The sequence below is a fragment of the Tachypleus tridentatus genome, chromosome 3, assembly GCF_004210375.1.
Source record: "Tachypleus tridentatus isolate NWPU-2018 chromosome 3, ASM421037v1, whole genome shotgun sequence".
Classification (NCBI taxonomy): domain Eukaryota; kingdom Metazoa; phylum Arthropoda; class Merostomata; order Xiphosura; family Limulidae; genus Tachypleus; species Tachypleus tridentatus.
The window spans coordinates 98,451,191-98,474,588 of NC_134827.1; the positions used below are offsets into that span (position 1 = coordinate 98,451,191).

Consider the following 23,398-nt stretch of genomic DNA (forward strand, 5'->3'; position numbering starts at 1 on the left):
TCGTGTAGCTTTGCGCAAAATTAAAAAACAAACTCCCACACACACACAAGATATCACTTTTGTCCCACACTTTGGGAATCATTGCTTTAAAATTTGATATAACATTCATTACGTCACATCTGCAACCTGCGTGAGACTTTCAACAAGCAGACAATCGCTCATGTTGTTTGTGCACAGTTAGCCACAGTTAAAAACAAATTCTAAATTTAAATAAAACCTGGGTAGATGTGCAAAGCTATCATATTCTAAAATAATTATAAAAAATAATATAGGTAACTCAACATTAAACACATTTTAGCCAGTTAGGACATCTCTAAAATATACCGATTTTGTAACATACAAACCTAAGCTGTAGTGCAGCTAAAGAAAGATACAACAAGAATACAAACCTAAAACTGTAGTGCAGCTGAAGAAAGATTGTTTGTTTGTTTTTTGAATTTCGCAAAAAGCTACTTGAGGGCTGTCTGTGCTAGCCGTCCCTAATTTAGCAGTGTAAGACTAAAGGGAAGGCAGCTAGTCATCACCGCCCACCGCCAACTCTTGGGCTACTCTTTTACCAATGAATAGTGGGATTGACCGTCACATTATAACGCCCCCACGGCTGAAAGGGCGAGCATGTTTGGCGCGACGGGGATGCGAACCCGCGACCCTCAGATTGCGAGTCGCACGCCTTAACACGCTTGGCCATGCCGGGCCACTAACGAAAGATGCAACAAGAATACAAACCTAAACTGTAGTGCAGCTAAAGAAAGATGCAACAAGAATACAAACCTAAACTGTAGTGCAGCTAAAGAAAGATGTAACAAGAATCAATTTTGTTTCGTTTCTGAATATATCAGTACACTGGGCATGGCTTCATTGAATCTTGTTTGTTTTGAATTTCGCGCAAAGCTACACGAGTACTATCTGCGCTAGCCGTCCCTAAGTTAGCAGTGTAAGACTAGAGGGAAGGAAACTAGTCATCACCACCCACCGCCAACTCTTGGGCTACTCTTTTACCAACGAATAGTGGGATTGACCGTCACATATATAACGACCCTACGGCTGAAAGGGCGACCATGTTTGGTGTAACGGAGATTCGAACCCGATTTATTAAACCTGAAATACTACCTTTTAATTAAAGATGAAAATCGTACAACCATTTCCTGCCCAAACCTGTGTAAACAAGTGGCTTGTAATTGGTTTAGGTATTCCTGGTCCACACGACTTTATACGAAGTATGGAAACTAGGCTTCAGACGAGATCACCTAATCGCTGTTTCAATAATGGAACCTCAAGTGCTCCATCTCGGTCTGTCAGTTTCTTAATAGCCTCAGAAGCGACACTTTGCAAACGGATGCGGCGATCTCTGTCATTCATGGCAGATACTGAAAACGTGATTTTGTCGCGAAAACCGAAACTCTATACAATCTCACACCGGTAGTGCTGTACATTGACATGAGAGTCAGTTAAGCCAGAAAATGAAAAGATAAGGGTTCCAGACAGGATGGCGCGAAGTCAGGCCCAATCTCCTTCTCTCATCGTGTGTAGAATGTTACGTATGGATACTCAGAGAGCTTCCGTACGACAAAGATGCTGCAATGAGCAATATGTAAAGAGAAAGCAAACATATTCCTATATCTTCGTACTAAGATACCTATTGCTCACCTTTTACCTAATTTTGGTAAATTTTAGGTAAAAATTTGTAATTTTTGCATGTGTAATTCGAAGTTATATTAATTCTTCATCAGAAACGCTAGAGATGGTTTCGTTTTGATCTTTATTTTTTTCTTGATGGGATCTATATCTTCTTTTGCCTTTGAGATTTGATTTTGTTTTCTTGTTAAAGTTTTATTGATGAGGTAATCTTTATGAGAATTTCTAAAGCATATGACAGAAACATTGGGTTTTATTTCGGCATCTCGTAAAACAGTGTGTGTTTCAAATTCGCGCAAAGATACACGAGAGCTATCTGCACTAGCCGTCCCTAAATGTAGCACTAAAACTACAGTGAAGACAGCTAGTTAACATTTTGTGTGATAGTGATTCGAAAAAGTGACGAGTCGAGCTCCATAACCACTTGGCCACGCTTACGACTTCGTTTCCGTACTATAATTTTCGTTGTAACCCTAAAAAAGTACTGAAGTAACGACAAATACGAGGGAAAAACTCAGTAATTGAATATCTGGTTTCTGTGTAGTTTAGCAAATGAACTATCCGGTTCTGTCTCCCGTAGGAGCTCGAGCCCCGGATTTTGATGTTGCAATTTACAGGAAACTTACAGATGACCAGGGATCTCTGGGAACTGGTATAACCCTACAAGTGATTTCACTGCAAAGTTTAACAGGTAGACCCCATCACTAAACATTATGCTTAAATTAATAAGATACACAATAACATAAAAGCGACAGATTGAACGTGATCAGAACGCCTGATAAAGGAACAGTATCTTAAATACAAACACTTTCCAAACTGTCCTCATCAGATTTACCTCTGTCAACTACAGTGGACTATGACAGGATATATTCTCCAACCAGGCCCCTCTGGAAAACAAAACTTTTTTTTTTTAGTTTTATGATGTGGTAAATCCACCAGCCTATTTATCAATCAATTATCACCACTAACTTATTTATTAAAAACAAGACATCCAATTTTTTGGGAAATATTACTTTTCCCTCTAGGTATTTTCTTCTCTACTCTACCTTCCTATACCATGGACAATCTCATAATTCCATAGTAATGAGTCATAAGACATTCTATAATTATATCAAGATTAATTACGTATTTCTGCCTTCCTTATTAATTAAATAAGCATTATATATACACTAATTACTTAAATAAGCATTATTATATACGAATTAATTCAACATTATAAGTACTTAAATATCTTCAACTGGTGCATGTAATTTATTTATTATTTTTAGATTTTGTTTTTGTATGTGCGCTATTCTAAATACATAAATTGATTTTTTTTTTTTTTGAATTTCGCACAAAGCTACTCGAGGGCTATCTGTGCTAGCCGTGCCTAATTTAGCAGTGTAAGACCAGAGGGAACGCAGTCCTCTAGTCATCATCCACCCACCGCCAACTCTTGGGCTACTCTTTTACCAACGAATAGTGGGATTGACCGTCACAATGTAACGCCCCCACGGCTGAAAAGGACGAGCATGCTTGGCGCGACGGGGATGCGAACCAGCGACCCTCAGATTACGAGTCGCACGCCTTAACACGCTTGGCCATGCCGGGCCCACATAAATTGTTATAAGATTTTGTTTCTGGATGTGCACTACTCTAAATGCATAAACAGATATATTTAGGTGTCTTCTATTGGTAGGGCGCAAATATCTTCGGCGTAAACAACCTGTTGTTTTTAAAGTAGGTGCAGAGACCACTTTTTAAAATATAATTAACATTATTGGCTATAATGTTTTAAATATTTCTTAATAATATTGTCGAGTGTAATATAAAAGTTTTTTTTTCTATTATGCATCGTTAGTTTAACATATGTAGTTCGACTTACATCTAAAACTGGAGAACTCGTGAAATACACACAAATATCGTTCAAATCGAGGGTAACAGTAGATAATTTAATGTATTCTAATCATCATAGGTCTTTGTTTTCTTTCGTACTGATTTAGAAAATTATATACTTCTGTTTAATTTCTTTAAGGAAATAAGTTTTATTAATCTATAAGTCGCTTTTAGTACCGAATCTATGTTCATTTTTCATCGGAAGTCTAACAAATGCAGGAAGCAAAAATTATTATATTTTGATGTTGGTGGCTCAGCGCTCTTACAACGCTAACAATCGGGTTTCGATACCCGTGGTGGGTAGAGCCCAGATACTCCATTGTGTAGCTTTGTGATTAATTTATAACAAACAAATTTACTACTTCTTTGCACAAAATATTTGAAATAATCGATGAATTAACCGTAATTCAAATGTACTGAGAATTATATAATTCACAGTTGTTTGAGAAAACATGAAGTCCCCTGCTAGTACAGCGGTAAGCTACGGATTTACAACGCTAAAATCAGGCGTTCGATTCCACTTGGTGGACTCAGCAGATAGGCCGATGTGGCTTTGTTATAAGAAAACACACACACACAACGCGAGACATTAAGATAAGAAAATGACCTCTAGTGGTTCAACAGTAAATCTTTAATAGTCCATAAAGTTAAAGCACAGGATTCGATCCCTGTTTTGGGCACAGTCTGAATAGCCCATTACACAGCTTTACGCTTAAACAGATACAGAAGATCAAATAAATAAATTTACACATATTTCAGTTTACGTCCAATTTTCATTTTTTATTATTCATAGTTTCAAAACCACCCTATTAAATGTATCTTGATACATATCAGGTCCGGGTATTACCAGGTGGTTAAGGCGCTTCACTCGTAATCTGAGGGTCGCGGGTTCGAATCCCCATCACACCATACATGCTCGCCAATTCAGCCATGGGGGCGTTATAAATTAACGGTCAATCCCACTATTCGTTGGTAAAAGAGTAGCCCACGAGTTGGCGGTGGGTGGTGATGACTAGCTGCCTTCCCTCTAGTCTTACACTGCTAAATTAGAGACAGCTAGCGCAGATAGCCCTCGTGTAGCTTTGCGCGAAATTCAAGAAACAAACAAACATACGAATTAGAACTTAATTATTCGGACCTTATCGCTATTCTACAAAGCTGAGCACTTTACACAAAGAAAGAACGTTTTCTCTTTAATATAATTGTCGTCTACTGAAGCAATATCTAATTTACCTTCAAATAAATTAAAATCACAGCTTCTGTCAGTACAGACGTCGTAAATAGGTGCACGTATTATACAAGCAAAGTACTGTTCAGTCCTAGCAACGGAAAGGGAGTTCAACTTTTAAATGAGACACCTTTTGTTACCAATAGCTACATTAGCTTTCAAAAGCAGTGCTTTTTTCATTCTGGTAAACAAAGCTTATTATTTGGGTTTCCATAACTGTTAGCAAGAGACTCGAGTAACTTAAACCGTGTAATATGAAGGGGATATTAATAAGGGGTCTTTTGTTGAAATAATTTGCTCCGTTAGATTCCCCCATTTTGTTACTGAGGTTTTAGAATAAGAACAGGAGTAATAATAAGGTGACCTAGATCACAGAGCTGGAGACTTCTTTACAGAGTTGCCCATTAAATCCATCAAGACTCGCTGAATAAGAAAAGTAGAACCTACAGCGAACGAGATACGCACCAAAGCGCGTGTCTTTCATGTCAGGATAAAGTCGTGGTGTAATGGGAAGAAAACACAAGAGGGTATTACTATTATTGTTTGTTTTAAGCTTAACTAAAACATAACGGAACATTTGCTAGATTAAGGACACTAAGGGCACTAGTAAAGACACTTTCATTAGAGCACACGTACTTTTTAACTGATGGCGTTCGTACAATGCAATACATGAATTTCATTTCATTATATAACTTCCAATATTTGGTGAGTATTTAAACCTTACGAATCTGAAAATTTTATGGTTGGAATTTGTAATGTTATAGCTATAACAAAGCGAAACCACTGTTACAAAAAGAATTCCAATTAGCCTCTCAGTTCATTGTCATGGAAGTTATGCAACTGATAATCTGTCATGTGATCTGTAATTAGCATTACTAAATATACAACTGTCTCATCCACTCTTATTTCAGTTCTCACTCTAAAATAGAATCACACAAGTCGTTGTTTATCAATCATGGCTTGACCAGTCATGTTTGAAAGCCAATCATCAGTGGAATGGAAGCAGGCCAATCACAGCAGACTTTCATATTGGGTGCAAGTAACTTTATCAGATGATAAACCAACGGAACAGTTGCTCAGACACTTGGTAAACCCAGACTATCGCTCACAACACAAACACCAATTCTGACTCGCCGCAGTCTGTTCCGAAATCGTATAAAAGTTTTCAGACGCAAACAGCCGCTACATTAACGTGTAAGTGGTAAACAGAACACACACTAAAACAGTCTAGGTATACGTTTTACAAATAAACGTCACATTGGGCAATCTGCTGTGTCAACCGCTAGGAATCGAACTCCAAAATGAAGCGTTGTAAGTCCATAGACTTACCTTTGTGTCACCGGGGAAGACGTAAAAAAAAAAAAAATCGAAACAGATTAAGAAAGCTTATGCTTATAACAAACGCCTGATGAAACGTATTTCTTTCACAGTTAGGTACCACAAACACCTCCGGTTGACCAATATGCTTTCTACATATGACTAGTTGAGATGAAGTTGACAGTTCCAACTCCGTTTTCAAACAAAAATGTGATGCACACAGCGATGTTGGAAATAAAGTGTGGGTATTAGAAGGGCGTGCTAACTTCTCATCCTGCAGAATGATGTTAATGCCATACATTCTAAAGACTACGCCCTACCTTCTCATGTTAGTAGAACTGGCGTTGCCTTTAACCTCATTAACGATAACGCCCTCCGATTTGTACTAAGCTGGTCAACACATTCCTTAACGAACTGACCAAACAGAAATAGTCTTCGCGTTCTTCGAACATCGGATCCCTGGTGAGACAGCGGTAAGTTAACGGAGCTACAACGTTGAAATCTGGGGTTCGATTCTGCGTGGTAGATCCAGCAAATAGCCCAGTGTAGCTCTGCTTTAAAACAACCAACCAACTAACAAAATCGAATTGCATTTACACCTAGCACGTGAAGAATGTTCGTTGGAGGCGCGTGCGTTACGTCAAGGAACTCTACAAGCTGAAGATGTTTTCAGGGATTACTCTTTCGGGAGAGAGGGCAGGCAATGGCACTTCAAATTTTATTAACACTCTGAATTTAAGCATGTAACATTAAAGTCAAACCGTTTTCGATTGCAACAATCAATAATTGAGTGAAAAGCCTTGTATTATAGAAATGATTTTAGTTCGGTTTAAAGCTCCACGAAGGCTATCTGCGTTAGCCGTCCATAATTTAGCAACGTAGCACCAGAGGGAAAATAGCTAGTCATCATCACCCACCGCCAACTCTTAGGCTATTCTTTTATCAACAAATAGAGGGAATATTCGTCATATAACAACGTTCACACAGCTGAAATGGCGAATATGTTTGGTAAAAATATAGAATTAAAAAAGACAACTCAGCCAAGTGTTTATTTAGGAGTTTGAGCTGAATAACCTGTTATTTGCATTTTAGATTAACTGACAGATGAAGTAAACTTACACATCACTTCAAGTAAGGTAAGAGACTTCAAGTATTGCTATCAACACTGAGGATATTCATATCACTTTAAATAAGGTAAGAGACTTCAAGTGTTGTTAACAACACTGAGGATATTCATACCACTTCAAGCAAGGTAAGAGACTTCAGGTATTGTTAACAACACTGAAGATATTCATATCACTACAAGTAAGACAAATTCATGGATGTTTTATCCAGTGAAGACAAGGATCAGTTACCCAGAACTGCTGGTATGGTTTTAACACTTTATCTAATAAATCAGAGAACAACGTTTCGACCTTCCTAGGTCATCTTCAGGTTATTTTCTCCTTTATTAGTAAAAGTGTTATAACCTATACTAGTCGCCCTGATATATATTTTTACTTCAAGTTGTTTTCTTGTCATCACGAGTTGCCCAGGGCCTACTTTATGTTGCCAGTAAAATAATAAACAGTAAAATACGAAGTGTATAATAAAATAGCAATAATTTTAAACCAGTTTTTAAAATAACCTTCTCCCCTTTCGTTTAATTTTATCACTAATTAACTTTCTTTATCAAACTGCAAGGTATTTTCAAAGCAAATAGTTTGTTTGTTTTTGAATTTCGCACAAAGCTACACGAAGGCTATCTGTGCTAGCCATCTCTAATTTAGCAGCGTAAGACTAGAGGGAAGGCAGCTAGTCATCACCGCCCACCGCCAACTCTTGGGCCACTCATTTACCAACGAATAGTGGGATTGACCGTCACATTATAACGCACCCACGGCTGAAAGGGCGAGCATGTTTGGCGTGACGGGGATGCGAACCCGCGACCCTCAGATTACGAGTCGCACTCCTTATTCAAAGCAAATGGAGAGGAAACATTAGTTTACACTTAGGTCAAGGCCCACCAGTATGTTAACACGGCACTGGCCAAACGTAAGGTGTGTCAACACTAATTACATTACGTTTTACATTTATAAATAATTTACTTCTGTAAAACTGCATCAGGTTCGACTTCATCTGATAGAATAAGTTTTGATTCATGGCTTGCCGGATATTTGAATAACTACACATATAAGTAGGAGAATGTTCTACGACTATAATATCCATACGATAACTAGCTCATAACGGCAGATAGGTGTTATGATGAATAGATTAATCAAACATATTGTCAAGCTATGTATACAATTAAACTGTAAATCCGAAAGTAATAAAGAGCTCAAATAACGTAAAATAGTAGTTATTTTTCTTTTTACTGTTTTACTTTTTAACCGGCATGGCCAGGTGGTTAAGGCACTCGACTCGTAACCAGAGGGTCGCAGGTTCGAATCTCCGTCACACCAAACATGCTCGCCCTTTCAGCCGTGGGGCGTTATAATGTTTCAGTCAATTCCACTATTCGTTTGTAAAAGAGTACCCCAAGAGCTGGCGGTGGGTGGTGATGACTAGTTGCCTTCCCTCTAGGCTTAGACTGCTAAATTTGGAACATGTTTACTATAAAATTCGGTTAATTTTGTTCGTTCGGTTATTTCAATGCGAAAAGCTATGCAACGGGCTATCCGTGGTGTTTGTTCATAATCGATGTCAAATCCTGATTTTTATAATTATAAGCCATGAAGCCTACCGCTAAACCACTGGAGTGAAGGAGAGGGGGTTCAACTGAAGACAGTTTTTAATGAAGACCTCACAAAACAGTAACCTTCCTTAAGCATTGATTTTCTATGCCACAGCTAAGATTATAAACGTCTTTCGTTTCAAATGTTAGTTTGCACGTTTAAACATTTACCAGGAATACGTTGAACATGAGTACGTAAATGTATAAAGCTCTGATCCATATCAATCAATAAGAAGCATCAGGTGGTGGCCTAGTCACTGCTCAGAGCGTTTAGGGTCAAATTCCTCAAGTGCTTTAGCTAAAATAACTCTCTTTTTCCGGGTTTATTTTGCTGAAATAGGACCAAGACTACCGTCAGTAATATGTACGTGTGACTTGAGTTTTATATATTCAAAGCATCAAATAATTTACGAACTCCATTGGACTTCAGTGCCGTTAGAAGTTCTTAACTTTCAAAGATTAATCACACGGCGTTTATTATTTGCAATAAACACCAAATTTATGTGTACATCTAAAGAACACGGTAACTTAGAAAATGTACCTACTGAACGAATAGAGATCTTAAAAGTTATTGACATAAAATACTTTAATTTTTAGTAACACTTGTAGAAACAGTCTGTGTGCTCATTTTTCGGTTTGTCAACTTATATTCAGTTTTAAAGTTTTGTTTCTAATATATTTGATTGTTTGCTTGGCTCGGGTTTTACTGCTGTATTGACATCTTTAAAAGTAGTATAGATAAATACGTTTTTCTGGTTAATCCATTCTTTCCTGTATTATTGAATACACTAAACAGTTTTTAATCTATACATGAACATATATTAAATCCTCTGTTACGGAAGAAGTCCGTCAACGTCTCGTGATTGCTCGGATCCGGCAACAAAGAACGAAAAATATACGTATTTGTTTTCTTATAGCAAAGCCACATCGGGCTATCTGCTGAACCCACCGAGTGGAATCGAACCCCTGATTTTAGCGTTGTAAATCCGTAGACTTACCGCTGTACTAGCGAGGGCGAAAAAATACAAAATATGGGGCAAACCGAGGCAGATAAATTTCGGATATGAGCCGTCTTTAATGCACTGCACATGAGCTCTAGGGTTTAATAAACGCGTGTAATAATAGTAATATGTCTTACGTGTTAGAAACCAAGTAATAAACTACAAATATGTACTTTGTATGTATTTATTTATTGCCAGATAAGTCACTGAAAACTGACAAATAAGAATCCTTGTTCTTATATATATTTCGGGTACGATTCCAGAGTTACAACGCAAAAAAAAAAAAAAAAACTGGTGCCAGCGGTGGGCACAACGCAGATAATCAACCAATCAAGTAGCTTGCTCTTAACAACAAACGAACACACAAGTCATTCTCACAAAATCAGCCCTTCCATTTAATATATTTTTAACGACCTTAAGAAATATTTAATATCCTAAGTTTATAGATAGAATAACAACTAGAATGCAAATAACGACTGTATATTAATGAAAATTGATAGACATTTCTCAACTTGTCATGGTTTTTGTCAGGTGGAAATTTGTTATGGATAAAAATAATTTCGGAAGAACAGCTGACTCACTAAAGTTATTGAAACTGTCAGATTTTTTAAACATATGAGAATCATTATTTTGTAAAGGTATATTTGTACATTTCACTTCTTATTTTTGCCCTAACTATATATTTTTATGTTTACATCATCACAATAGCTCTTACTTTCAGAAAAGTGTTTCACGAGCATGTTCAAGACATTAATACATATTCGTCAGATATGATAATACAATGATATATCAGATATAATGATATATAATTGTGGTATGTGATAATTCGATGACTTTTTGTTAAAATTTCAAAATTCCTTGCTCAAGTGAAGTCATCGCACGTAAACCCGAACTCTATTAACGATTTACAAAACAAGAAAAGGACAATGATATACAGATAGTACACGAGGAATGGTTCAGAAACATTAAAGTCACACGTATTGAAAAAAAAACAACAACTCACTTACCTGTTTGTAATCCGAATGAAACGGTCCAAAAGCCTGAGGCAATCAACAGCGTCGTTAGCAGTTGCGACATGATGAGTGACGGTCCGAAGATCGTCTGCGTCATTCTAACTTGTGACAAGTGTCCCCCACTTTGTCGATTTCGACGGTGGCGCCTCAAGTGGCGGCCGAAGAAATTTGGGAAATATTTAATTTTGAGTCCTGGTAAATATGTGATTTATTTCGGACCACATTCAATAAGTCTTCCACAAGCCTCTAAGAACTCCACCAGTCCCTACCGTCTACAGTTCTGTGTCTCTGCTACCCTACAAACAAAACCAAGAGTACGTTAGCGAGATCCAAGAAGTCGAACCTTTCAGCGTGCCTTTGGCGGTGTAGATACTCTCGCGCAAGAGTTATGACGAAGAGCAAACACAGTGACATAGATTTCTCCTTTTCGTTGTTTACTCAACCAAGCAAGTTCCCAGCTCCACTGCATTGTAACGTGCTCAGTCAAGTGAACCACCATCCAATAACCATCTCTGCTTCAGTGCGTGCCTGCAATGTCATTCCTACTTCGAGGATGACCACGTGCAAGCCGCTCGCTCTCTTACACGCAAGAGCAGCAACTCTTTCAATTCTAAGTGTGTGTGTGTGTGTGTGTATATATTCATGTATTTATATTTAAACTACTACAGCAATGTTAATATGTTTTGATAAGCTGGTATGCTACATTTCAAAACCTAATGTCTATTCACTTATTCCAGTATCAAATGCATCTCTTGTACCATACACTTACAGGTACCCACACGTGATAAGCAACAAAGCCACTCGTAACTCCCCACCCTCAGATAAAATGTACACACGTTATCTACATATTTTAAAACTATTTTGATAACGCGGATAAGTATGCTTCAAGATAGGTAAGCTTATTTACAGATAAAAAAATAATTAACTTTTAATATTAGGCGACGAACTGTTCAAGATCGAACAATGCAGCAACACTTACAGTGTTTCGTACAGATCTTTGTAATTTTAAACGAGTTACACAACGTCTGTACGAAGCTATCTACCATGCGTAAAGTGCTTCACATTTGTATGGAGCTCTCCAACACATGTACGGTTCTTCATAAGGTTTGTGTAGAGCTCTCTACCACTTGTAAGGTCCCACACAACGTTTCGCACGGATCTTTTTGCGGTTTATACAGAGTTTCACAACGCTTACATAGAGTTTTGTACAATATATGCAAAGTTTCACAACGTTTACATAGTTTTGTACCGTGTATACAGAGTTTCACAACGTTTACATAGAGTTTTGTACCATGTATACAGAGCTTCACAACGTTAACATAATTTTGTACCATGTATACAGAGCTTCACAACGTTTATATAGAGTTTTGTACCGTGTATACAGAGCTTCACAACGTTAACATAATTTTGTACCATGTATACAGAGCTTCACAACGTTTACATAGTTTTGTACCGTGTATACAGAGCTTTACAACGTTTTCATAGAGTTTTGTACCATGTATACAGAGCTTCACAACGTTCACATAATTTTGTACCATGTATACAGAGCTTCACAACGTTTACATAGTTTTGTACCGTGTATACAGAGCTTCACAACGTTTACATAGAGTTTTGTACCGTGTATACAGAGCTTCACAACGTGTACATAGTTTTGTACCATGTATACAGAGCTTCACAACGTTTACATAGTTTCGTACCGTGTATGAAAATCTCCACAACGTTTACATAGAGTTTTGTAACATGTATACGGAGCTTTACAACGTTTGTACTCAGCTCTGTGGTATTTGCAACCTTGCATCACTTTTTGCTGTTTTACAAACCTCCACTAAAAGAGCTTCGTGCCATGCGTATGTACAGAGTTCTAAAACGTTGGTACACAGGCATTACAACGCTCGTACGGAGCTTTAAATCACTTGCATATAGAGTAAAAAAAAACTAATATAACATTGTCTGTGACATTAAACTGCTTATTAGGATGTTACCAGAAGATATATCTGTGTACTTCTAAGCTCTTTTGCACCTCAGTTGTTAATAAAATAATGCTTACGTCGCCCTTAAGTGTAAAATCGGTTTCCTTAAATCTAAAGACAGAGGCAATGCTAAAATTGTGCTATAAGGAACAAACATGTTCGTATAGTCACAAACTACGTTTAACACTAGTTTGTTTTATTTTAAAGCACTTGACTAAGTTCACACCGTTTAGTGGGATGCATTTACTGTTCGTTTGTTTTTGAATTTCGCGCAAAGCTACTCCAGAGCTATTTGCGCTAGCCATCCCTAATTTATCAGTGTAAGACTAGAGGGAAGGCAGCTAGTCATCACCACCCACCGCCAACTCTTGGGCTACTCTTTTACCAACAAATAGTGGGATTGACCTTCACTTTATAACGTCCCCAAGGCTTAAAGGGTGAGCATATTTGGCGCGACCGGGATTCGAACCCGCGACCCTCAGACTACGAATCGAACGCCTTAACCCAACTGGCTATGCCACGCCCGCATTTACTGAGACTTTCTCAACGACTACACTACGTAATACATCTGCTGAAGCTTCGCTTAAATGCTTTAGTAAAACATTCGGTTTTGATATTTAAAAGTTCGCCTGTTGCATGCAAATTTACGTGTTTACTTACGAAAATACATTCTCCAGAGTCCATACTGAAAATAAGGACGGGGGATTTCATGTTCTTGTATTGAATATCATGAAATATATGAACCGATAGGCGAGTATGTTATTCAAGGGTTGTGTCAACAGCGAATAGCATTCATTAAATTCTATTAAGTACAATGAGGACCTGAACACGTTGCTTGTATTAAAATATGAATTATGGTGGGCGGCTTGTCTGTGGTCATTGTTTTAAAGGTTTCAACAGAGGGCCTCATCTTCCAGTAAACATTAATAACGTTTTTATTTTACGTCAAATTTCTTTTCAAAACCTTTTCATATCCGTTCACTGAAATCATTGTAAATTTTAATAAGTGCTTATGTAATTACATCAAGCATTTAAAACTCCAACGCATGGCAACGTACATTAACTAGTTAATGTTATATTCTTAATACTCAGGTTTATCGGATTTCAGACTATTTTATACTCTTATTTTCTTAAGTTTCTTGGTCTAACGCTTTACACGTACATACATATATATGTGTGTGTGTGTGTGCGTGCGTATTTCAGATACTAAATATTTCATACACAACCATTTAAAGGTTCTGTATCACGTGTTCTAAAACATACTGATCATTATTAATTATAGAATTGCCATGGGAACTACATTTTTCTAAATTATGTTATCAACCTGCTTGTTGCTGCTAAAACCATGAAGACACAAAAAAAAAAAAAAATACCGTCAATATTAAACCTAACACTACCAATCGCTTCTGCGTATCTAACATAGAAAATAAATAACTTAATATTATATATGAATTAATTAATCCTATATATAACTGACTTAACCCTAATCTTCAGATCATGTCGTTTTCTTTCCTTTTTAATACTGAATGATCTAATAGCCACGAAACCGATATAATAAAATAACCCGTAAGTTGAGGTCTGAAGGCATCACTACCACATCACATCCAATGATGTTTCAAACTAATTCTGTCGAAGTTGATATTATTAATTGATTCACATTGGGGGTGGATATATTACAACTCTGCCATTAGTGCTCCAATGAACTTTAGAAATTCTTTTTCCCCGTAAGCTCCCCAGTGGCACAGCGGCATGTCTGCGGACCCAAACCGGGTTTCGATACCTGTGGTAGGCAGAGCACAGATAGCCCATTGTGTAGGTTTGTGCTTAATTTAAAACAAACAAACAAACTTCCCCGTGTCAAATTCTTCCAACCTTCTATCGTTCTACTTTGTAATACTGTATTGCCTTGGGGGCGTTGCAAACTGCAAAGGGGCGGAACTAAAAATTCTAGGATTTGAGCAATTCTGCATTCTATTTTTTACCTGTGAGTTGTTGATTTCGATTGTAATAAATGTGTGTGTGTTTTTATTATTTTCTTTCAAATCAACATTGGGATAAAAGTGAATTACATGTTGGATTACTATTGCTGTCACACAAGGTAACTTTTATAAAAAAAATACCTAGGGGGCGTTAATTACAAGCAAGACAGTATTATGTAATTTATAGAAATGGCTTTCATAAACAGTTTTCTAAACAAAATGTTTTGTAGTAGTCGCCCACGGCCGCCGACCTGATGACTGAACTGTTGAAATTTAACAACGATAGAGTCGCAACGCTATAATCTATATTCCAGAATTTTCTAAGCAGAAATCTATTACGGGTTAGTAAGTAATACTATGATTACTTTTGCCCTGATTTTACATATCTCTCTTTATATCACGCACCGTTCGCTTGCTGCGTTAACGACCCTCAGCGGGACAGCGTTACACTTAAGAACTTAGAGCATTAAAATTCCGGGTTCGATTCCACTCTGTGAATACAGCATATAGCTCTATTATAAAGAAAGAGCAGCGTAAATGGTTCCAAGTAATGTGTTACACAGTGATTATGAAACAACTGAACATACTAAACCATCTTCAAAATATATATCTGAAGATGTATAGTGGAGAAGAACACTGAACACGTTGCGTCACGGTTAATCAAAGTCACTGACTTATTCGCTAGAATATGGTCTAACAGACAGAGATATAAATGTGTAGTTCATTCCATATGTTACACGTATGTTACATTTTTGACTTTTTCATGGCTTTGAATACCAGTATAAATTTCTTTTGGATAAAACAGAGCTTATAACAAATTAACCCTTTCACCAATATAATTTGTTTACTTCTAATTAAGCACAAAGCTACACAATGAGCTATCTGTGCTCTGCCCACCACAAGTATCGAAACTCCGTTTCTAGCACTGTAAGTCCGCAGACATGCCACTGTGGCGCTCTAAGAGGGCTTCAAAATACACCTTGAAATCTAGTTGTTGTTGTTAATAAATATGAGCATTACTCATGAGAATCAATTATGCTTTCAGATCAGATACTGTATCATGAGAATCAATTATGCTTTCAGATCAGATACTGTATCCAGTTGATCACATTAAACTTTCAAGATACACGATACTGATCCATGATAATAAATCACGTAGACTGGAACCATCGAGTTGATTTATGCACAAATAATTTATTTATTTAATATTGTGTAATGTCGCTAGGTGGCGCTTGTAAAACTGTTTGTTTGTTTTGTCTTTAAATTTCGCACAAAGCTCCATGAGGGCCATTTGCACTAGCCGTTCCTAATTTAGCAGTGTAAGACTAGAGGGAAGACAGCTAGTCATCACCACTCACTGCTAACTCTTGTGCTACTCTTTCACCAACGAATCATGGGATTGATCATTACATTATAACGCCCCCACGGCTGAAAGGGCGAGCATGTTTGGTGCAACGGGATTCGAACCTGCGACTCTCGGACTATGAGTCGAGTGTGTCTTAACCACCTGGCCATGTAAAACTATCGAAGAGAAATATCAACTTATATATTTCAATAAAAAGTTTACGCCCGGCGACTGTTCTGGTTTTGTTTGTTTAAATATATTTTAAACTTTTTGCATGTCATCAAATGTTTGGATCACCTGGTGAACCTGGTATAGCTTACCGTCACTTCCTGTTTAAAACAGGATGAGCGGGAAGCACGAGGGAAACAGCTGCGGTGAGCACCCCAGAGACCGTCACAACTTGAGACTCACTGTACAACGACAACAGAAACACGTGCCCCAAACGTCTATTAACAGTCCAGAGACTAGCGGCTTCTTCCGCTGGCAACAAGACTCGACACACCGCACGATGCAACGGAAAGCAGAGAGAACGCTGGTTTCCATGTATTCACGGATAACATAACCATTCTCGTGTAATAAAACCTGGTTATACATAGTAAAAATTTTGTTCAGAACATTTTTCCAGTTCTATCTAGTACCTGATGATGCCAGTAGATCTGATGAAACGATTGGTAAAAAGCAAACAAAATTGTTATATGTACAACCAATTACAAACGTCTATATTGTTGCTCATATACGCCAATCACAAGACACGAACTTATTTTGGATTGCAGCCTTAAACTCGGATCTAACACGTGTAAAACTTTTCAATGTCTTAAGTCATTTAAATGGAAAGACTTTTAACGTATTAACAGCTTCGCCTTTACAGGAAATACAAAATGTAATGAAAGTGTGGAATAATAAATGATCCAAACCTTTAAAATTACACCTTGACTTTATTCGATTACTTTTAAAGGTCTCGGTTTGACAGTTTGTCATAACATTTATAGGTTTTCTGTCATCTCCAGCCTTCCTTATAAAACAAGTAAAATGTCTAATTTTTTTATTTTTATTTTCAAACTTGTGTTTCTAAGAACGTCTAATTTTCTCTTTTCTTCTACGTATTGATCCGTTAGTTTAAGAGCGAAGCCACATTGAGCTATCGGCTATGTCCACCGCGTAAAATTGAACTCCGTATTTTCGAGCGGTAAATCTCTAAACTTATCGCTGGCCTACCGGGAGACATCTACTTATCTAAATTTCGTACTTGATAAACCTAACTGTCTATCAAATAACTAAAGTATCATTGAATTTAGTTTCTTTCTAAAATGAAAAAAAATAATACAATTTTAATCATTTAAATTTTGTTATCGCAACCAATTCTGATTTCTTCGAAGTTTTGGATGGTCTTCCAACAAATGCTTGACGAAAAAGTAAAAATTTGGGTGTTATATATCCCTATAGTGCAAAGCTATTCAATGGGTTATTTGCTCTATGTACACCCCAGGGAATCGAACCCCGGATTTCAGTGTTGTAAGAGGAAAAAGGGATGCGATTAGAAGTGGATATCGTAGCATCGAAACCTTAAATGGTCTTCAAAGTAAATGGATGAGTTCATTGTTGTTTTTTGTTTGTTTGTTTTTAACAGGTTTGAGAGCAGACATCGACTCTAAATATCAAATAAATCAGGAACTTTTTTTCGGAAACAGGTCAGAGGTTAACATTATCAAACATTTCTCAGTAAGCCAATAGAGAGATCGTAAAAAAAAAAAACACGAAAAAAAAACGTATCTATCTTTAGAGCTAATTTAATAAAATAACTTCAAACAAACGGCTATAATCCTTTATACCAAAAATTTGATTTGCGTAAATAAATTTCTTATGTCCCAATACTCGATTAGTTAATGTTTTCCTATGCTTGAAAGCCAAAGACAGGAGATTCGGGAACTGTGAAATAATGAAAACATTCATTCTTGAATGACAGAATTTCCCTGACATTGTCTGTGTGTGTGTATATATATATATATATCGAAGTGATATCTCTTCTCCTACGACAAACAGAACTCGCCGCATCAGAGGTTAAAGAGCTCGAGCAACGAAAACAATCCACAAAGTGGAAGTATAGATCAGATTCTAGAAGTAGGTACATACGTAAGTGTTTATTGGGCGGAGCCAGTCCTTCGGTTCTGCCAAAATAAATAAAACACGACTTATGCGTGTCAGCTGTCAGAAATTTCCCAACCACGCCCAGCTAGCCGACACCGTGAACACAATGACGTATTATACGAGCCCATGGAAAAGGACCTTAATATAACCTCCTATACTATCAACAACTCATTTAAAAGCGGATATTTAATATAATGTGTGTGCACGTGAATAAAAACGTGTCACATGGGAATTGAAAATTAACAAAATAAGGCCGTTTATAATAGGAACTAACGTTTTCAATATCTTATCGTGATTTTTTAGGTCTAACAGAAACCGGAGCATAAACCAACACGGTTCACTCACGTCTTGTAACCAGCTGTTCGTCACCTCTGTGGGTGAAATACGTGGTCACTGGCTAATTAAACTGATTGGAAGATGAAAAACATCATAATTTTGGCAGTATTCAACTATATATCATTCGGTTGTTTTTGGTCTAATAGAAACAGAGGCATTAACATAGGATCTAATCACGCCCGTCTTGGTCTACAGGTTCTTGATCTAATCACGCCCGTCTTGTGTCTACAGATTCTTGATCTAATCACGCCCGTCTTGTGTCTACAGATTCTTGATCTAATCACGCCCGTCTTGTGTCTACAGGTTCTTGATCTAATCACGCCCGTCTTGTGTCTACAGATTCTTGATCTAATCACGCCCGTCTTGTGTCTACAGATTCTTGATCTAATCACGCCCATCTTGTGTCTACAGGTTCTTGATCTAATCACGCCCGTCTTGTGTCTACAGATTCTTGATCTAATCACGCCCGTCTTGTGTCTACAGATTCTTGATCTAATCACGCCCATCTTGTGTCTACAGGTTCTTGATCTAATCACGCCCGTCTAGATCTACAGGTTCTTGATCTAATCACGCCCGTCTTGTGTCTACAGGTTCTTGATCTAATCACGCCCATCTTGTGTCTACAGGTTCTTGCAGTCTGTTTAGATACATTTAAATAACCGCGGGCTAATTAAACTTATTAAAAACACGCAAACACAGCAAATTTTTGATGTAGGGCCGTCATCGTCTTCACATTGGAAATTAACAGCTGTATATTATATTTAATGCATTTAGAAACGTCGGACTTTGACATTGGAAACATCCACTGTCAATGAGGTTGTTTATTTTGTCTAGTTTAAACAATCAAAGAAAAAAATCGTTCAAAACAACAGCAAAAAGTTTTCAAAATTAAATAAAATCCTAAAGTCTTAGTCCCCCTAGTGGGACAGCGGTAAGTCTTCGGATTTACAATGCTAAAATTAAGGATTCGATTTCCCTCGTGGACACAGCAGATGGCCCGATGTGGCGTTGCTGTAATAGAAAATACACCCTGAAGTTTTAAGAAACTCACAGACAGATCAATATTAAACGGAGGAATATCACTGAGTAGAGTTTGTTTTCATAATTTTCCCGCAAGGACACATAAGAAACTATCTACACTTAGCTATTTCTAATTGTGAACACAAGAGGGAGCTATTCAACATGGCCTATCACAACCAACACTGGGGGTTCCTTTTGTCTGATTGGTTAGTGAGTGAAATTTGACCATCACTCTTTTTTCTCATCCACTGCCAGTCCGGAGTGCGATTTTACAACAAGATGTCACGAATGATTCACAGGCCGAAATAGCTATCCACTAGGCCACGACTGTCCCTACTCTGTTTGTTTTATGAATTTCCCGCAAAGCTACACGAGAACTATCTGCGCTACCCGTACCCTTATTTAACAAAGCAAGACTAGGGGAAGGCATCACCACCCACCGCCAACACTGGAGCTACTCTTTTACTAACGATTAATGAAATTGACCGCCACATTTTAACGCCCCCACGGCTCAAAGGGCGTGCGTGTTTGGTGTGACGAGGATTCAAACCCTTGACCCTCAGATTACTAGTCGAGAGCCCTAACCACCTTGTATGCCGGGACATGACTGACCTCGTTTTGTAAACTCAAAAATATTGACCACCTACTGAAAAGCTGTACAGTAAATGAAAAACAACTAAACTATAATTTGACCACAATTATATACGAATGAATAGTTTTCATACAGATTAAAATATCTGTAAGTCCAGAAGAAATCTCATCGAAAGAGTCTGACTCCAAATAGATGAGGCCCGGCATGGCCAGGTGGTTAAAGCACTCGACTCGTAATCCGAGGGTCGCGGGTTCGAATCCCCGTCTCACCAAACATGCTCGCCCTTTCAGCCGTAGGGGCGTTATAATGTTACTGTCAATCCAACCATTCGTTGGTAAAATAGTAGCCCAAGAGTTGGTGGTGGGTGGTGATGACTAGCTGCCTTCCTTCTAGGGACGGCTAGCGCAGAGAGCCCTCGAGTAGCTTTGCGCGAAATTCAAAACAAACAAACCAAACCAAATAGATGGCGTTTTTATTGTCTAAAATATCGGTACACATTTGTTGACGTTTGGCGAGTACTTTATCACGATTATAAACAGTTCTTTAGAAACATTAGGTTTTTTTTAAGTGTATGAATTATAGTTATGACGCCGATTTTCTTTCTTTCTCTATTTGATTTTGGTTCAAAGTGACGTGTACTAAAATAAACATTCTTACCAACAAAGATGGGATATCGATCACATCAAACTTAGTATATAAGACTTCATTCTTTTTTGAGGAAAAACGATATTCATCAAAGTAGAACTTCAAGAACTTCACTGAAAATTATTGTTCGTGTTTTAAAAGAGTCCTCAAGTTTGCTATTGGTTAAAGCAACACACAAAAGTTGAAAAGGACATTAAAAACATTTTTTTTTTAAGTTTCTTACATATATTTATTTATTTTGCGGAGAAGACTTAGACAACAAACAGCCATGCTTTACATCACTGGTACAATTACAACTAATCTGTAACAATGTCAAAGAAAGCCCCAATTTCCATTTTATACACTTATGGTATTTAAACTACAAGGTGACAGTTTTTTTATTTATTTTCTAATTCGTTATTCAATATGAACCAGGTTTTTGTCGATGCTTCCTACTGTTTTCGTTGATTTCGCAATTGTCTTTCAGAACCCATGTTCGAACCCGAAAAGCTGTCTCGAAATCAATACAAAAGTCAGCGAATGTCTCAAACCATATAAAGCCCGAAACTAAGCGAGATGGGAAGGGGACAACACGCCTCTTAAATCCAAACCATATGAAGCCCGATACTAAGCGGGATGGGAAGGGGACAACATGCCTCTTGAATCCAAACCATATGAAGCCCAAAACTAAGCGAGATGGGCAGGGGACAACATGCCTCTTAAATCCAAACTAAGCGAGATGGGAAGGGGACAACATGCCTCTTAAATTCTATTTTAAAAATACTCAGTTCTCTCCACTGAAGAAATCAGCTCTAGATATGAAGAAAAGAACGCAAGTTTGACAAACATTTTTTTCAAGGAGTCTCTTTAACATACGAATATTATAATTAGTCCATAATTAGATTTCCTTTCAGCTTTAAAAGAGACATTTCAGTTCAACCAAGCTGTCATCATAGACTGAGTGCCATTGTTAAATCTCTCCAATAATGTATAACTGTTGAGAATCCACTGTTTGGATATTTTACGATAAAGAAGCACAGCGCCAAATACATTGTAGTGATTTTTTTGTTTGTTTGGACTTCAGCCCAAAGCTACACGATGGGCTATCTGTGCTTAGCCTACCACGGGTATCAAAACCAGGTTTCTAACATTGTTAAGTCCGCAAACATTCCACTGTGCCACTGGATGGTACTTTATAAATCTAACATACAGTTAAATATTTGCTATTTTTCGTTTACAAGACTGAATTAGTCTTAATGTTTTAATATGATACCAGGTTCTTTCTGTAACCAAAATCTACAAACTAAACGACAAAAACAATCATTCATCTTTGTGAAAACCAGCATAAAAACCGTTTCAGGGTTAATTTTCTTCTCAAACACGCTTTCTTTCAGAACAAAGTACTAAAGTTCTTACAAATCTGTAATAACTGAAACTTTTACCAGTGAGACCCCCAGTGGCCCAGTGGTATGTCTGCGGACTTATATCGCTAAAAACCGGGTTTCGATACCCATGGTGAGTAAAGCACAGATAGCTCATTGTGTAGCTTTGTGCTTAATTCTAAACAAACAAAATTTACCAGTGAAGATATTAGATTTGTCAAATCATATCGGTCTACCGTTGCAATTGTGTCTTATTTATTTAGTGAGAATGGTAACATACGTTTGATAGTCCTGACGAACATACATACATAAACATAATAGTTTATAACAATCAGAATGATATTAACGAACTATTTTGACGTCCGTATCGAGTTATACAAGGAAATCAATCAACATAAAAATGATATTCGTTGAACGCTCTTTTTGTTGTCTTTGAGGTTGTGATACTGTTGTTTAATTTAAAACTTCCGTGTTTATTGTGATACAGTTGTTTAAAACTTCCGTGTTTACTGCGTTTTGTTATAGTAAATCCACTTAGAGTTAGCTGCTGCGTCCACCGAGGAAATCGAACCCCTGATTTTTAAGTGGTGTAAAGTTGGTAGGAAATGTTAAGAATGTGCAGGACTGGCATAGAACAAGCGTACTGGTTATGGGTGTACTTCCCATACGGTGCAGATGTACACACAAACCAACGTGTATCATGTTTATGAAAACATAAATCACAAAAGGTGGTGACATTATTTCAAGCTGTGCTTTCTTGACAAATGACGTGATAAGAAGTTGAAAATAAAAGTTAAAAGTCTTTTATGAGAAAGTTATTGATTCACTTTTTAATTTGTGGAATTGTTACAACTATCCAAACTTACCGCGCGTGCAAGGTAAAATATGCTATTCAGTCACACAACGTACTCCGGCCCAGCATTGCCAAGTGGGTTAAGGTGCTCGACTCCTAATCAGAGGATCGCGGGTTCGAATCCCCGTCGCACCCAAACATGCTCGCCCTTTCAGCCGTGGGGGCGTTATAATGTTACAGTCAATCCAACTATTTGTTGGTAAATGAGTAGCCCAAGAGTTGGAGTAGCTGGTGATGATTAGCTGCCTTCCCTCTAGTCTTACACTGCTCAATTAGGGACGGCTAACCCTCGAGTAGTTTTGCGCGAAATTAAAAAACAAAACAAAAACATCATAATGTACTTCACTGAATGAGTGGATATATATGTTCT

General features: G+C 37.5%; 1 protein-coding gene across 8 annotated transcripts in view; it reads right to left on the bottom strand.

Annotated features, from left to right (window-relative positions):
- LOC143247571 (discoidin domain-containing receptor 2-like) overlaps positions 1 to 23,398 on the bottom strand; it is a 384,888-nt gene that overhangs the window by 109,907 nt on the left and 251,583 nt on the right. For 7 of the 8 annotated variants that reach the window (XM_076495857.1, XM_076495853.1, XM_076495861.1 and 4 more), the window contains one exon: positions 10,777 to 11,078. The exons of the other annotated variant lie outside the window; for it this stretch is intronic. In XM_076495857.1, coding sequence (XP_076351972.1) covers positions 10,777 to 10,879 — 103 coding nt within the window. In that variant the 5' untranslated portion in view covers positions 10,880 to 11,078. The remainder of the gene's footprint in view (positions 1 to 10,776; positions 11,079 to 23,398) is intronic. 8 annotated transcript variants of the gene reach the window in all.